This window comes from Phyllobates terribilis, unplaced genomic scaffold, assembly GCF_046119375.1.
Source record: "Phyllobates terribilis strain yellow unplaced genomic scaffold, ASM4611937v1 Scaffold_5__5_contigs__length_657084704, whole genome shotgun sequence".
NCBI lineage: Eukaryota > Metazoa > Chordata > Amphibia > Anura > Dendrobatidae > Phyllobates > Phyllobates terribilis.
Genome location: NW_027362765.1, coordinates 320,376,681 through 320,395,184, shown reverse-complemented (window position 1 = coordinate 320,395,184; position 18,504 = coordinate 320,376,681). Strand labels below are relative to the sequence as shown.

The 18,504-nt window shown below is 42.7% G+C and overlaps 1 protein-coding gene across 3 annotated transcripts in view; it reads right to left on the bottom strand.

Annotated features, from left to right (window-relative positions):
• Positions 1 to 18,504, bottom strand: part of LOC141273120 (uncharacterized) — a 53,768-nt gene that overhangs the window by 15,527 nt on the left and 19,737 nt on the right. For 2 of the 3 annotated variants that reach the window (XM_073684536.1, XM_073684537.1), the window contains exons 2-5: positions 6,729 to 6,803; positions 6,219 to 6,452; positions 4,631 to 4,755; positions 4,325 to 4,513 (exon numbers count right to left, since the gene is read on the bottom strand). In XM_073684536.1, the coding sequence (XP_073540637.1) occupies positions 4,325 to 4,513; positions 4,631 to 4,738 (297 nt within the window). In that variant the 5' untranslated portion in view covers positions 4,739 to 4,755; positions 6,219 to 6,452; positions 6,729 to 6,803. The remainder of the gene's footprint in view (positions 1 to 4,324; positions 4,514 to 4,630; positions 4,756 to 6,218; positions 6,453 to 6,728; positions 6,804 to 18,504) is intronic. The other variant, XM_073684538.1, reaches the window with a different exon arrangement.

Sequence of the window (18,504 nt, the reverse complement as noted above, 5' to 3'; positions counted from 1 at the left end):
ACCCCTGTTCAATGCATAATGATAACTCGTCGCTTCTCATTAGAGCTGGTGAGGGAGAGCACTGTCACTGCGCATTGAAAAAGAGTATAACGAAGGGAGCTCATACTGAACATGCGCCAGAATTGACAACCACCACATGCTCCTTAGAGCAGGGACTAGACTAGCCCCTAAAACAGATCTCACTGATGACGCTTTGTTTCAGGGTTGGGAAAGCCTGTGCCCCCTGATGATGTCCCATTTAAGTAACCCAGCATGCATTAGGGATTCTCAAATGAAATGTCATCAAAACAGAAGTAAAAAAAATAAAGCTGAGTAGAGAGAGACTGATAGGGATTTTTTAATTAAAATAGATTAGAAAAACAATTAGATTATTACATTAAATAGAAAGAAATTAAGGATTAAAATCAACCTTAGTTTCATTGCTGCAATATATAGAAAATTAAGTTTCAGAACTGTTATATCCAAAAGGTGACATTAGAGTCCTAGTTTTCCCCTCTATAGAGGATATTTGCATAGTTAAATTCCCAGAGGAGCAGCTAAATTTCACTCAGTGATGTTGAAATTGTATAACTCTTGAAATATGTAATGTATGAAGCCTCATTAATCTTCAACATGTTTTTGTTATATGTTGGAATATCCAGAATTTATTGTCATGATTCAGAGTATGGGGGATGCTCGGGAGAAGTCTTGGAGGCGACTGGGTGAGGAACATATAAGTGTGGAGGAGAGAAGGAGGTATTGAAAGGACAGGAGGAGATTAAGTGGTGGAAGGTCACGGGAGATTAGTTTGGAGATATATGGGGGAGACAGATTATGGATGGCTTTTTTAGGTCAATGTTAATAGTTTGAACTGGATACGTTGGGGAATTGGGAGCCAATGAAGGGATTTGCAGAGGGGAGAAGCTGAGGAATAGCGATGCGAGAGGTGGATTAGTCATGCAGAAGAGTTAAGGACGGACTGGAGAGGTGTGAGATTGTTAGCAGGAAGGCCACAGAGGAGGGTATTGCAGTAGTTGAGGTGGGAGATGATGAGGGCATTTTAGGATTCATGGTTGAGGAAAGGACGGATTCTGGAAATATTTTTGAGTTGGAGGCAGCAAGAGGAAGATCTACAGTTTGAAGGCCCGGGCAGAGTGCAGGGTTATGCCGAGGCAGCGAACTTACGGTACAGGGGAAAGCGTGATATAATTTATTGTGATAGATCAGGTAGGAAGATAGGTGAGATGAATGAAAGATGATGAGCTCTGTTTCGTCCACATTTAGCTTTAGGAAGCCTGATGAAAAGAAGAAAGATATGGCTGATAGACACTCTGGGATTCTGGACAGCAGAGAGGTATCACCAGCATATAGATGGTACTGGAAACCATAGGATTTTATGAGTTGTCCCAGGCCAAAGGTAAAAATTGAGACGAGAAAGGGTCCCAGGACAGAGAGCCTTGATGGACACCAACAGAGATAGGTTGGGATGAGAAGGTAATATGGGAGACGCTAAATGTGCGGTAGGAGAGGGCAAGGTCTTTGACACCAAGGGAATAGAGGATTTGTAGGAGGGAATGGTCGACTGTGTCGAAGGCAGATGATAGGTCTAGAAGGAGGAATACAGAGAATTGTCTGTTAGCTTTCGTTGTAAGTAAGTCGTTGTAAGGATAAGTGTGATTGTGGCATGTTTGAAAGCAGAAGGGAAGGTACCAGAGGTTAGTAATAGGTTGAAAAGATGGGTTAGGGCCGGGATAGGCGTGGTGGTGAGGTTGGGGAGAAGTTGGAATTGTGTTAAGTGCACAAGTGGCGAGGTGCGATTTGGACAGATGAGTGAGCTCTCCTTCAGTGATGGTGGGGAGCATGGTTATGGGGGAAGGGAAGTGATCTTTTATACATAGGGGTTGTGGTGGATGGGCAGTAAAGACTTGCCTTGCTTGGTCGACCTTATTTTGGAAATGTGCGGTGAAGTCTTCTGCGGAGATGAGTGAGGTTAGAAGGGGCAGTGGAGAGTGGAGGAGGAAGTTAAAAGTGTTGAATAACTGTTTGGGGTTGTGGGATAAAGAAGATACAAGAGTTGTGAAATAGACCTGTAGGCAGAGGCGAGAGCTGATTTGAATGTGAAAGTTAAGTCTTCTTGCGAGTGTGTTTTCCTCCAGTGCTGCTCCGCAACCCTGGACACTTGGTGAAGCTTTTTAGTGAGGTTATTGTGCTAGGGTTGTCTACGGATTCATCGCCATGCACGAGAGGGGTGACTGAGTCAATAGCTGATGCCAGTGTGGTGTTGTAGAAAAAGGGTGACAGTGTCTGTGTAGTGAAGATATGGAGGACAGTGTTAGAACAGAGCCGGAGAGCGTGTGACTGTCTAGGTGTGCGAGGTTTCTGTGGGGTGTGCTAGTTTCTGAACATAGGGGACAGGTGAGGAGGACAGAAATAGAAAAGTGAGTAGATAGTGGTCAGATGGGGGCGAGATGAGGTAGTGAGGTTAGATAGGGATCAGAGGCAGGTGAAGATAAGGTCTAATGTATGTCCGTCTGTGTGGGTGGCTGCAGAGGACCACTGAGTAAGACCAAAGGATGAAGCAAGGGACAGGAGTTTGGAGGTTGCAGGTTGGCGGGTGTCAGTGGGGACGTTGAAGTCGCCCATGATGACGGTGGGAATGTCAGCAGAGAGGAAGTGTAGCAGCCAGGTGGAGAAGTGGTCAATAAAGGCAGTGGCCGGGCCTGGAGGCTGTATATGACGGCCACTTGGAGGTTCGAGGGAGAGTAGATATGGACAGAATGCACTTCAAAAGACGGGAAAATAAAGGAGGGTAGAGGGGGGATTGGGTTGAAGGTGCAGTTGTTAGAAAAAAGAAGACCCACTCCTCCACCATGCCTATTGCCAGGGCGAGGAGTGTGGGTGAAGTGAAGGTCACCATAATACAGCGCACCAGGTGTGGCTGTATCGGAGGGTGTTAGCCAATAAATCGAGTTATAAAAAAAAAAAATTCCCAGAGGAGCACTGCATGGTCTATAACTCTCCTTACGCCGACTTGGCACTTTCCACAAGGAGAAAAGTTACCCATAAGACCCTCTGTCAGAGGTCTCTCACCTAGCCAAGTCAGACTTCTTGCTATCTACTGAATAAGGGCAAGCATGCCGAAGCTTGTGACTGCAAATGGAGTGTGTGGTTTAGCTTTTTATCCTAAGTCATGTGACAAGGCTTGTTAAGGGGTTAATACTGACTTTTAGGATTGTTACCTCCAATATGTGGAGCTCAAGTCCACTTCCTCTCTGACGAGTAGTGATAAGCAGTCCGTCTCTTTTTGGTTATCTGAATACTTGGCTCAGCTCACCAAAAAGAACCACCTCTTTTGGATTCTAAGCAGATCTTTATTTACTGTATTTTTTGGACTTTAGGCTATGTGCGCATGTTCAGGATTGGATTGCAGAAATTTCTGCAGCGTTTCTGCATCTTTTGGCAGGAAAAACGCTGCAGAAAAAAATGCGCGGTTTGCCACGATTTTGATGCGTTTTTTTATGCGTTTTTGTACATCAATGAATGCTTTTTGGAGCTAAATAAAGATATTTGAAAAAAGAAACGTGGGACATTGCTTTAACCCTTGGATTACCGTCAGACCTGCGGTGAGTATATTGGTTAATTTAAATGATTAAATAATGCATCTATTGTATTTCAAATAAAGTGTTTACTCTGTGTATGTGTTTATTTAACTCTTTACTTTAGTTTACTTAGGTGTAGTAATGAAAGGGTCTGATTGACACCTTTTCATCAGCACACAAAAGGGCTAGGTGTCAGCTAATACCATATACCCAATCTCATTAGCATTTCCATTCATGTCATTTCTGGGGCAGCTGAGAGCTACTATTTTTAGCCTAGGAAGGTGCCATTAGGCAAACATGTTCCCTGGCTATTAATAACAGCTCATAACTGTTTAGTTAGCTGCTACGTCCCCCCGATCAGCAACAAGCAGTGCTGTGGACGCAGCACATTTTTGCTGTGTTCAAAACGCTGTGTTCTAATGCCGCACTTTTGTTGTCGGTACATGTGAATCCACCCCATATAATGACATTTCAATCGGTCAAAATCTGCAGCGGAGAATGGTTGTTAAGGGTGTGTGTTATTTTTTTTCCGGCATGTCACCCAATGTAAACCAGACATGCTACTGATAACAGGATATTCTAGGGGCACAAAATGACTGCATCGTTCTGGGAGTATAGAATATTTGTCAGCTTTTTTAAACAGGCCAGTAAATGATCCCCCGATCGTCTCGTAAATAGCCAATTGGGAGCTGTTTAATGGTCTGGATGGGCCCATGTGAAGACTGTATATTCCCAGCAGCGCTCACCTCTCCTGTCAGAAGCTCAATGATCTTGTTGGCGAGGTCCAAGATCTTCTGATCAGCGTTTTTCTCATATATCAGTATGTGAGGTGTAGACTCAAAGCTGTGGCTCTGAGTGCTATTCCATCCTGCGGACACCCAGGGGTGGCTGCTTGGGATCACATATTCTCCAGATTTTTTCACTACGGTGTATTCCTGATAGGGAAAGAAGCACAGACATCACTATATACATCCCCAGAGTCTGAAAACTCTTCTTTATTAATACTAATCATGCCATTTCACTGATGTGACATAATTGCCAGAATTCTTTACCTCCCCCGTTAGCAGGCAGATAATATCTTGGCTGATGTGAAGTATGCGCTCTGTCATCTTGTTCCTGTCCTTGTCCATGGTTAATGGACCAGGCAAGGAGGTAACCATGGGACACTATGAGAAAACTAAAAAAAAATGATATCCTGCACAGTTAGAGGATAAAAGAGAGATACCGTTATGTATGTATGTACAATTTTATACTAAATTTATCATTTCTGTGATAAATGCACCAGATATAACTTATAATGAATATGCAGACATTTCCTCCCTTTAAACCTTTGTAAATAAGTATGTTAAAGCGAACCTGTCATGTAGAAAAATGCTATTTATTACAGCTATAGGGTTAATTTGCAGGTAAGTATCTATATGGGCATGTAGGTTATAGTAAAGCAAAGATGACTAACACCTTTCCAATAAAGAAAATGAGACTGCAGGATCCGTAATGGATGTCCTTGACAAAGACCACTGTCGGTCAAAACATTGGACTATATCTGTTTTTGGCCCAATGCCGGATCAAAATAAATTAACACTGTAGCAAGACCTACAGTTTCATTTTCTTTTCTGGTGCTGAAGTTCCTATCTCAACTAGTCTGGAGCACGAGTCCCTTCCTCAAGCATACTATTTTTTTTAAAGGACAGTGTTTGCTGGTCTTTCTCATTCACCTTCCAATAAAGTCCCAGTCAGAGTGGAGGGAGAGGCAGCACAGCAGAATTTAGCTGTGTCACATAACTCCTCTATCAGCTACCTTTCTCTCCTAGCACTGTCACTTCTGCTGTACTGCCCCTCCCCACATTGCCTGTCCAGAGATGGGACAGTATAACACTGTCTTCTGTAATAAAAGCAACTTGACCTCTCTTTGCAGTGAGACCAGAACAGGGCCCATTATATGTCTCACACATAAATGTGATTACATCTTACATACTGAGAAACCTGCTCTGAACTATTGTGTCGGCGTGTTCTTCTTCTACTGTATGTTGCTGACTATTTATGATTGGGCAATGTCATACAGGAGGAAGAAGTAGACGCCACAGTCAAAACTCTGATAATGCCCAATTAGACCTAAATATAATTAACTCATTAGATGCCAAATACTTTGATTACTGATATCTCTGCAACACAGAGGCGAGATTAAAAAAAAAATGTTCTCAGTTCTTCAGCCACTTTTACATCATGTGTCTTGTTCAACATGAAACATCCAGCATATGAAACTCCGATACAAATAAATTCCCCCAGTATGTGTATGAGTAGTGCAGAACGATAGTTAAAAGAAGTATACAAGGTACCGTAATAAGGCTTCCATTCAAGAGCAATGGGGCTTCTACTAAACAGTCGCATGCCTGCAATTTCATATGAAATAAATATGGCAGGAAAACATCGATTGTTGTACCATATTCATTGGGTTTTCCAGTCTTTTATGATGGCCCATCCTTGATAGGTCACCAATGTTTCACAGTGGGATCTAACCTCAAAAGGGGTCCCTTTGTTTTATTTTTACCATGAGCACACTGGCTTTTTAGTACAGGTCTCAGTGTTTGGTACTGCAATGACAATTATGAAAACCTTCAATATAACCAAAGTGACAATTACCTTCAATAGATCAACGCTGGTAAGCTCCAGACTGTGGCCCACTCATTTTTCATTCCATTTTTTTAGATAATAACTTGAACATGGAAACTTGTCCAACTTGTGCAATTTATATATTCATCCATGGGACACATAATGAATAAATCACAAACTGCTTTGGGAGCTTCAATCAGTCAAAGTGCTGGTATTAAAAAACATCCCCCATTGTGCCATATCAGTGTATAAAAGGCCATGGAACTGCAATTGAGAAAAGAGATCACCAAAAATTTTTACATTAAAGTCATTGTAAGAAAAAGAATGCTGCTTTCTTCCAGAAACAGCACCACTTGGTCCATGGACTTTGTCTGGTACTACACCTCATTGCTATTCCCTTGAATGAGATCTTGCAATACGAGAGATAGTACATGGACAAGAACAGCGTTGTTCAAAGTAGCAGCAGTTTAATACAGGAGAACAATAACAATCAGCTATTATAGTCTGGATAGAAATATTTGGATGTCCATGTAGACGTGCCTCGGTGGCAGCTGTTTGTAGGGATGGGGGACTGCCGCTGTCTTCTGGCTTCATTTACATCTGCGCTTCTTATTTCTGTTATGGAAACAAAAAACAAAAATAATGGTAGTGCTGTGACCCCACACCCGATAGACCCCATTGACTTTAAAATCGTCTGTCGAGTTTCTGTCTTGGTGGCTGTCACTTTACCTATAAAACCCCCCCAAAAAACAGTATACTGTGCTATTTGGTTGGCTTTTTTGGCACAATCTATTATGGTGCCTCCTATGTAGATGTGAACAAAGCCTTAGTGAAGGAGGAAGCTGAGGTGTGCTTTGGAGACAGCAGAGGTCCTATCTATAATCATATTTCCACGAGGACTGTATACGTGACAGGACAGGGGTCCTTTGTTTTTATATAAGGCCTCCTTCACATGTCTTGTGTTTCCAGTATGTGTTGTATCCGTTTGTTTTGGATAAAACACGTACCCATTATAACCTATGGTGCTATGCACATGTCGATGATTTTACGTGGACCCTATGTCCGTGCAAAGCATACTGAGACATGTCAATACTGTATATACTAGAGTATAAGCCAACTCGAACATAAGCCGAGGCACCTAATTTTACCACAAAAAACTGGGAAAACTTTTTGACTCGAGAATAAGCGGAGAGTGGAAAATTCAGCATCTACTGTTAAATTTTCCCAATCCTGGTATGCATGGCCCCCTCATCCCCAATCCTGGTACACATGGCCCCCTCATCCCCAATTCTGGTATGCATGGCCCCCTCATCCCCAATCCTGGTATGCATGGCCCCCTCATCCCCAATCCTGGTATGCATGGCCCCCTCATCCCCAATCCTGGTATGCATGGCCCCCTTATCCCCAATCGTGGTTTGCATGACCCCCTCATCCCCAACTGTGGTATGCATGGCCCCCTCATCCCCAATCCTGGTATGCATGACCCCCTCATCCCCAATCGTGGAATGCATGGCCCCTTCATCCCCAATCCTGGTATGCATGGCCCCCTCATCCCCAATCCTGGTATGCATGGCCCCATCATTCCCAATCCTGGTATGCATGGCACCCCTCATTCCCAATCCTGGTATGCATGGCCCCCTCATACCCAATTCTGGTATGCATGGCCCCCTCATGCCCAATCCTGGTATGCATGGCCCCATCATCCCCAATCCTGGTATGCATGGCCCCATCATCCCCAATCCTGGTGTGTATGGCCTCATCATCCCCAATCCTGGTGTGCATGGCCTCATCATCCCCAATCCTGGTGTGCATGGCCCCATCAACCCCAATCCTGCTGTGCAAGACCCAATCATCCCCAATCCTGGTGTGCATGGCCCCATCATCCCCAATCCTGGTGTGCATCGCCCCATCATCCCCAATCCTGGTATGCATGGCCCCATCATCCCCAATCCTGGTATGCATGGCCCCATCATCCCCAATCCTGGTATGCATGGCCCCATCATCCCCAATCCTGGTATGCATGGCCCTATCACCCCAATCTTGGTATGCATGGCCCCATCATCCCCAATCCTGGTTTGCATTGCCCCCTCATCCCCAATCTTGGTATGCATGGCCCCATTATCCCCAATCCTGGTATGCATTGCCCCCTCATCCCCAATCTTGGTATGCATGGCCCCATTATCCCCATTCCTGGCATGCATGGCCCGCCTATCCTGGTATACATGGCCCTCCATTCACTACACACATGAAAAAAATAAACACTCCTACTCACCTTCCTTCCCTCTGCTCCAGCGGCGTGTCCTGTCCTCCCAGCAACAGCTCACCTCAGCATCTGAGCAGCGCATTACATCACTGTCATGTGCCCTCAGTTGCCAAGGTAAGCTGCGGGGATAATCACTCCTCTCCACACCGGGACTATGGGTGTGGAGAGGAGTGAATAGTCATTTTCTTTAATAGTCCGCAGTGTCAGCAGCGGCGCAGCTCCTGCTGTTGCTCAGCGATCCTCTGTGCCCGCTACTAAAGAGAATGAATATTCACTCCTCTCCAATCCCATGGGACTGGAGAAAAGTGAATATTCATACGCTCTAATAGCGGGCACAGAGAATCACTTGGGCGTGGAGAAGAGTGAATATTAATTTTCGTTAGCAGCGGGCACACGTGGTAGCTGCATGAGCCGACTACTGCCTGTGCACCACTGCTCTGCCGCCAACCCCCCCCTACACAGCCACTATATACTATATGTATAAGTATATACCCAAGTATAAGCCGAGGGGGGCTTTTTCAGCATAAAAAATGTGCTGAAAATGTCGGCTTATACTCGAGTATATACGGTATTTTTATGGCAGCACGGATGACAAGGGTCAATACAAGTCCATGGGTCCGTGAAAAACATGTGCAGCACACAGATGGCATCAGTGTGCTGTCCGTGTTTAACATTGCAAAGCAAAGGAGATGCTTTGTAACTTATTTCTTTCTTTATCCATCTGTGAAAAACACTAATGACCACACTGATGGAAAAGACTGATGACACACTGATGGTAAAAACGGACACACGTATGGCACACTGATGGAAAACACTGATTACGCCGATACCATTTTTTCACTTATGTGTTTTATACATATGTGTGAAATGGGTCCTGTGTATAGCAAGCACTGGAAGCATGATCTGTAGAAGCTAGACCTTGTCATCCTGTATATAAAACATCAGAAATGTATAAGGGACAGTGCAAGGATGTGTGTATAGTACAGTGGATATAGAAAGTCTATACTACCGTTAAAATGCCAGGTTTTTGTTATGTAAAAAAAATATATATACCAATAAGAATCATTTCAGAATTATTTCCACCTTTAATGTCACCCATAATCTATACAAATCCATGGAGGAAGAAACAGAAATCATTTTGAGGGGTAAAATAAAATAAGAAAACTAAAATAATGTATTTGCATAATTGTGAACACCGTCTTATAATTGGTGATATGGCTGTGTTCAGAATTAGGCAATTGCATTTACACTCATGAAAAATAGTAGTCAGTAAACAGGTGCCATCATTTACAGTGATTTTTATTAACCCCATATAAAGTTTAGCTGTTCTAGTAGGATTTTCCTGACATTTTGTTAGTTCCATTTTCCAGCAAAAACCATGGTCCGTAATCAGCTTACAACACAGCAAAAGGATCTCATTGTTGAAAGGGATCAGTCAGGGGAATGGTACAAAAAAAATTCCAAAGCATTAAGTATAACATGGAACACTGTGAAGACTGTCATCAAGAAGTGGATAAAATTTGGCACCACACTAACATTACCTAGAATGACTGTCCATCAAAAATGAATGAAAAGACAAAAAGAGGATTGGTCTGGGAGGCTGCCATGAGGCCTACACCAACATTAAAGGAGCTGCAGGAAATTCTGTGAAGTACTGGTTGTGTACTGCATGTGACAACAATCTCCAGTATCCTTCATATGTATTACCTGTGGGGAAGGCTGGTAAGACGGAAGCCTTTTCTTACAAAGAAAAATATCCAAGCCTGGCTATGCTTTGCCAAAACCTACATTGTCTGCCAAAAGCATGTGGGAAAACCTATTATGGTCTGATGACACCAAAGGTCCAATTTTTTTGGCCCAGATTCCAAAAGGTATGTTTGTTGCAAAGCCAATAGTGCACATCACCAAAAAAAACACCATACCCACAGTGAAGAATGGTGGTGGCAGCATTATTATGTAGGGCTATTTTTCAGCAGCTGTAAATGGGACTTCAGATAAGGTGGTGGGAGTTATGAACAGTTCAGAATATCAGTCAATTTTGCATCAAAACCTTTAGGCCTCTGCTAAGAAGCTGAAGATGAGCTTCACTTCTCAGAACACCAACCACCCTAAGCAAGCCTGCAAATCAACAAAAGTATGACTTCACAAGAAGAAGATGGAGACTTGGAATGGCCTAACCAGAGCCCAGACCTACATCCAAGAGAAAATCTGTGGGTGACCTGAAAAGGGTACTGTACACAGGAGATGAACTCGTAATCTGACAGATTTTGATCTACTCAATTTACGGCAAGGAAGAGTGGGCAGATTGGATTGCCAATTCTAGATGTGCCATGCTGACAGACTGCTACACAAAGACTGAATGGTGTCATCAATTCAAGGGTATATTAAACAAAGTATTAGTTTAAGGGTGTGCATATTAATGCAACTACATTATTTTAGTTCTTTATTTTCCACCCCAAATTATTTCAGTTTATTTTTCATTCAAATTGTACAGATTATAGGTGGAAAAAATTCTTAAATTATAATTCTTGGTTTTGTTTTTTTTTATATTACAAAAGCCTGGCATTATAACAGGGGTGTGTAGACTTTCTATATTCAATGTATATGTACACATCTGTAGTGTGTGTATATATACAGTGGTGAAAATAAGTATTAGATACACTACTGATTTTGCAAACTGCAGTTGTGTGTGTATACTAGACCCCTATATAGTCCTCGTGTTTTATATATATATATATATATATATATATATATATATATATATATATATATACAGTACAGACCAAAAGTTTGGACACACCTTCTCATTTAAAGATTTTTCTGTATTTTCATGACTATGAAAATTGTACATTCACACTGAAGGCATCAAAACTATGAATTAACACATGTGGAATTATATACTTAACAAAAAAGTGTGAAACAACTGAAAATATGTCTTATATTCTAGGTTCTTCAAAGTAGCCACCTTTTGCTTTGATGACTGCTTTACACACTCTTGGCATTCTCTTGATGAGCTTCAAGAGGTAGTCACCGGAAATGGTCTTCCAACAATCTTGAAGGAGTTCCCAGAGATGCTTAGCACTTGTTGGTCCTTTTGCCTTCACTCTGCGGTCCAGCTCACCCCAAACCATCTCGATTGGGTTCAGGTCTGGTGACTGTGGAGGCCAGGTCACCTAGCGTAGCACCCCATCACTCTCCTTCTTGATCAAATAGCCCTTACACAGCCTGGAGGTGTGTTTGGGGTCATTGTCCTGTTGAAAAATAAATGATGGTCCAACTAAACACAAACCGGATGGAATAGCATGCCGCTGCAAGATGCTGTGGTAGCCATGCTGGTTCAGTATGCCTTCAATTTTGAATAAATCCCCAACAGTGTCACCAGCAAAGCACCTTCACACCATCATACCTCCTCCTCCATGCTTCATGGTGTGAACCAGGCATGTAGAGTCCATCCGTTCACCTTTTCTGCGTCGCACAAAGACACAGTGGTTGGAACTAAAGATCTAAAATTTGGACTCATCAGACCAAAGCACAGATTTCCACTGGTCTAATGTCCATTCCTTGTGTTCTTTAACCCAAACAAGTCTCTTCTGCTTGTTGCCTGTCCTTAGCAGTGGTTTCCTAGCAGCTATTTTTACCATGAAGGCCTGCTGCACAAAGTCTCCTCTTAACAGTTGTTGAAGAGATGTGTCTGCTGCTAGAACTTTGTGTGGCATTGACCTGGTCTCTAATCTGAGCTGCTGTTAACCTGCAATTTCTGAGGCTGGTGACTCGGATGAACTTATCCTCAGAAGCAGAGGTGACTCTTGGTCTTCCTTTCCTGGGGCGGTCCTCATGTGAGCCAGTTTCTTTTTAGCGCTTGATGGTTTTTGCAACTGCACTTGGGGACACTTTCAAAGTTTTCCCAATTTTTCAGACTGACTGACCTACATTTCTTAAAGTAATGATGGCCACTCATTTTTCTTTACTTAGCTGCTTTTTTCTTGCCATAATACAAATTCTAACAGTCTATTCAGTAGGACTATCAGCTGTGTATCCACCAGACTTCTGCACAACACAACTGATGGTCCCAATCCCATTTATAAGGCAAGAAATCCCACTTTTTAAACCTGACAGGGGACACCTGTGAAGTAAAAAACATTTCCGGTGACTACCTCTTGAAGCTCATCAAGAGAATGCCAAGAGTGTGCAAAGCAGTCATCAAAGCAAAAGGTGGCTACTTTGAAGAACCTAGAATATAAGAGATATTTTCAGTTGTTTCACACTTTTTTGTTAAGTATATAATTACACATGTGTTAATTCATAGTTTTGATGCCTTCAGTGTGAATGTACAATTTTCATAGTCATGAAAATACAGAAAAATCTTTAAATGATAAGGTGTGTCCAAACTTTTGGTCTGTACTGTATATATATATATATATATATGTATGATATCTCCCTTACATAGCACAGGAGCTTGTACTGTAGTACACACCGTAGTATACATGTATAGGAGATGTCCTGTATATATAATACACGGGGGTGTCAGGGAAGTATTGAGGAATATTGAAAATGTTCTTCAATATTTCCCTGACCCAGATATTGATCATTCTTCCCCTTCTGCTCTTCCCAAAAAAAAAAAACAATTACAACAGTCATGAGGAAGGCCTTACACAAACAAATGGCAGCCAAGATGTGTTATAACTTCGTTAAGAAGCGAGCATCTTGGCCCTTGTCCCGCAGGGGGTAATTACTGGCAGGATTGCACTAACTTGCTTGTAACTGGGAAAGTTGCTTTCCTGAGCTTAACAAAGAAATCTCCAGACAATCCGACTACGATACGAAATATGAAATGTTGTAAATTCCATGCGTCTGACAATAATGGGACCCATATTTCTAGTGACAGAAACAGCCGAGGAATGCATACATAGATTTTCATTGTTGCAAGCCAAATCAGACAGCTGTAGCACAAAAACACCAGAATAGCAGACTGTAACTATGCGATGTGTGGTCTCTAAATAAAGCTAAAATCATAAGGGAAAAAATGGAGTCGCTTGCAAGCTTCTGCGATCAACGAGCGGTGAGTTATCGCAGAAGTTAGCGTTTTTAATAAAATGTACAGGCTGGGGACCGGCCCACATGATGTCACCACAAGGGGCGTGTGGCCAGATCTCCCCTTAGGTATAAGAGAACTCATGGACATTACAAAAGCACTCATTGCCAGGGGGTATAAGGATTATAAGCAACGGGTCACGTATATATTTTTCCTAAACACCGCCTCCCTTTGGATTAAATATAAAATTTAATAGTTCTGTTTCTTTTGTCCTGTAACCGTTATATACACTGCCATATACACTGCCAAAACGCAGGCATCCCGCCAGGCCTGTATTATATTTCAAATCTGGATGGTGGTGGCTGAGAATAATAATAATTGGGCTATCGTGAAGCTGACAGTGACAGAACGGGGGCGTAAACACGGATTCCATGCATTGGAATCCCGAGGTGTGACGCCATACTCTCACTGCTTGCTTGCCGATATCCACGTAGCGAGTAATCTGGATAGTGTGCTCGCGATTCTGGACGAAATACTGACAGCGTGACAGACAAGGCGAGATATTGCGTGATCTCCCCAGTGTCGTCCCTGTGTGGTGATCGCTGACAGAGGGCTATATAGGGGGCTTGTATACACACACTGTAGTATACATGTATAGGAGACGTCCTGTATATATAATACACGAGGGGCTATATAGAGGACTTGTATGCACACACATATCTGTAGTAATCATGTATAGGAGAAGTCCTGTATATATATAATAATCGGGGGTTATATAGGGGGTTTGTATGCACATATATGTTGCATACATGTTTAGGAGACGTCCTGTATATATAGTACATGAGGGGCTATAAAGGGGTCTTGTATACACACTGTAATATACATGTATAGGAGACGTCCTGTATATACACTGCTCAAAAAAATAAAGGGAGCACTTAAACAACAGAATGTACTCCAAGTAAATCAAACTTCTGTGAAATCAAACTGTCCACTTAGGAAGCAACACTGACTGACAATGAATTTCACATGCTGTTGTGCAAATGGAATAGATAATAGATGGAAATTATTGGCAATTATCAAGACACCCTCAATAAAGGAGTGGTTCTGCAGGTGGGGACCTCAGACCACATCTCAGTACCAATGCTTTCTGGCTGATGTTTTGGTCACTTTTGAATGTTGGCTGTGCTTTCACACTCGTGGTAGCATGAGACGGACTCTACAACCCACAGAAGTTGCTCAGGTAGTGCAGCTTCTCCAGGATGGCACATCAATGCGAGCTGTGGCAAGAAGGTTTACTGTGTCTGTCAGCGTAGTGTCCAGAGGCTGGAGGTGCTACCAGGAGACAGGCCAGTACACCAGGAGACGTGGAGGGGGCCATAGGAGGGCAACAATCCAGCAGCAGGACCGCTACCTCCGCCTTTGTGCAAGGAGGAACAGGAGGAGCAGTGCCAGAGCCCTGCAAAATGACCTCCAGCAGGCCACAAATGTGCATGTGTCTGCACAAACGGTTAGAAACCGACTTCATGAGGGTGGTATGAGGGCCCAATGTCCACAGATGGGGGTTGTGCTCACAGCCCAACATCATGCAGGACGCTTGGCATTTGCCATAGAACACCAGGATTGGCAAAGTCGCCACTGGCGCCCTGTGCTCTTCACAGATGAAAGCAGGTTCACACTGAGCACATGTGACAGATATGACAGAGTCTGGAGATGCCGTGGAGAGCGATCTGCTGCCTGCAACATCCTTCAGCATGACCGGTTTGGCAGTGGGTCAGTAATGGTGTGCGGTGGCATTTCTTTGGAGGGCCGCACAGGCCTCCATGTGCTCGCCAGAGGTAGCCTGACTGCCATTAGGTACCAAGATGAAATCCTCAGACCCCTTGTGAGACCATATGATTGTGCGTTTGGCCCTGGGTTCCTCCTAATGCAGTACAATGCCAGACCTCATGTGGCTGGAGTGTGTCAGCAGTTCCTGCAAGATGAAGGCATTGAAGCTATGGACTGGCCCGCCCGTTCCCCAGACCTGAATCCGATTGAGCACATCTGGGACATCATGTCTCGCTCCATCCACCAACATCACGCTGCACCACAGACTGTCCAGGAGTTGGTGGATGCTTTAGTCCACGTCTGGGAGGAGATCCCACATGAGACCATCCACAACCTCATCAGGAGCATGCCCAGGCGTTGTAGGGAGGTCATACAAGCACGTGGAGGCCACACACAATACTGAGCCTCATTTTCACTTGTTTTAAGGACATTACATCAATGTTGGATCAGCATGTAGTGTGTTTTTGTGTGATTTTGTTGTCAGGACATTCAACTTTGTACAGAACAAAGTATTCAATGAGAATATTTCATTCATTCAGATCTAGGATGCGTTATTTGAGTGTTCCCTTTATTTTTTTGAGCAGTGTATAATACACGGGTGCAATATAGCGGGCTTGTATGCACACACATATCTGTAGTATACATGTATATGAGACGTCCTGTATATATAATACACGGGGGCTTGTATATACACACTATAGTATACATGTATAGCAGACGTCCTGTATATATAATACACGAAGGCTATATAGGGGGCTTATATGCACACACATATCTGTAGTATACATGTATAGGAGACAACCAGTATATATAATACACAGGGGCTATATAGAGGGCTTGTATACACACACTGTAGTATATATCTATAGGAGACGTCCTGTATATAAAATACACAGGGGCTTGTATACACACACTGTAGTATACATGTATAGGAGACGTCCTGTATATATAATACACGGGGGCTATATAGAGGGCTTGTATACATACACTGTAGTAAATATCTATAGGAGACGTCCGGTATATAGAATACACGGGGGCTATTACAGGGGGGTTGTATGCACACTCTGTAGTATACATGTATAGGAGACGTCCTATATATATAATACACAGGGGCTATACAGGGGGCTTGTATACATACACTGTAGTATACATGTATAGGAGACGTCCTGTATATATAATACACGGGGGCTATATAGGGGGCTTGTATACACACACTGTAGTATATATCTATGAGACGTCCTATATATATAATACACAGGGGCTTGTATACACACACTGTAGTATACATGTATAGGAGACGTCCTGTATATATAATACACAGGGGCTTGTATGCACACACTGTAGTATACATGTATAGGAGACGTCCTGTATATATAATACACAGGGGCTATGTAGGGGGCTTGTATGCACACACTGTAGTATACATGTATAGGAGACATCCTGTATATATAATACACAGGGGCTATATAGGGGGCTTGTATACATACACTGTAGTAAATATCTATAGGAGACGTCCTGTATATAGAATACACGGGGGCTATATAGGGGGCTTGTATGCACACACATATCTGTAGTATACATGTATAGGAGACGTCCTGTATATATAATAGAAGGGGGCTATATAGGGGGCTTGTATATACACACTGTAGTATACATGTATAGGAGACGTCCTATATATATAATACACAGGGACTATATAGGGGGCTTGTATACATACACTGTAGTAAATATCTATAGGAGACATCCTGTATATAGAATACACGGGGGCTATTATAGGGGGCTTGTATGCACACACTGTAGTATACATGTATAGGAGACGTCCTATATATATAATACACAGGGGCTATATAGGGGGCTTGTATACATACACTGTAGTAAATATCTATAGGAGACGTCCTGTATATAGAATACACGGGGGCTATTATAGGGGGCTTGTATGCACACACTGTAGTATACATGTATAGGAGACGTCCTGTATATATAATACACAGGGGCTATATAGGGGGCTTGTATACATACACTGTAGTAAATATCTATAGGAGACGTCCTGTATATAGAATACACGGGGGCTATTATAGGGGGCTTGTATGCACACACTGTAGTATACATGTATAGGAGACGTCCTGTATATATAATACACAGGGGCTATATAGGGGGCTTGTATGCACACACTGTAGTATACCAGTGTATACATGTATAGGAGACATCCTGTATATATAATACACAGGGGCTATATAGGGGTCTTGTATACATACACTGTAGTAAATATCTATAGGAGACGTCCTGTATATAGAATACACAGGGGCTATATAGGGGGCTTGTATGCACACACTGTAGTATACATGTATAGGAGACGTCCTGTATATATAATACACGGGGGCTATATAGGGGGCTTGTATACACACACTGTAGTATACATGTATAGGAGACGTCCTGTATATATAATACACAGGGGCTATATAGGGGGCTTGTATGCACACACTGTAGTATACATGTATAGGAGACGTCCTGTATATATAATACACAGGGGCTATATAGGGGGCTTGTATACATACACTGTAGTATATATCTATAAGAGACATCCTGTATATATAATACACAGGGGCTATATAGGGGGCTTGTATATACACACTGTAGTATACATGTATAGGAGACGTCCTGTATATATAATACACGGGGGCTATATAGGGAGCTTGTATGCACACACTGTAGTATACATGTATAGGAGACGTCCTGTATATATAATACACAGGGGCTATATAGGGGGCTTGTATGCACACAATGTAGTATACATGTATAGGAGACGTCCTGTATATATAATATACAGGGGCTATATAGGGGGCTTGTATACACACACTGTAGTATACATGTATAGGAGACGTTCTGTATATATAATACACAGGGGCTATATAGGGGGCTTGTATACATACACTGTAGTATATATCTATAGGAGACGTCCTGTATATATAATACACAGGGGCTATATAGGGGGCTTGTATACATACACTGTAGTATATAACTATAGGAGACGTCCTGCATATATAATACACGGGGGCTATATAGGGGGCTTGTATACACACACTGTAGTATACATGTATAGGAGACGTCCTGTATATATAATACACAGGAGCTATATAGGGGGCTTGTATACATACACTGTAGTATATATCTATAGGAGACGTCCTGTATATATA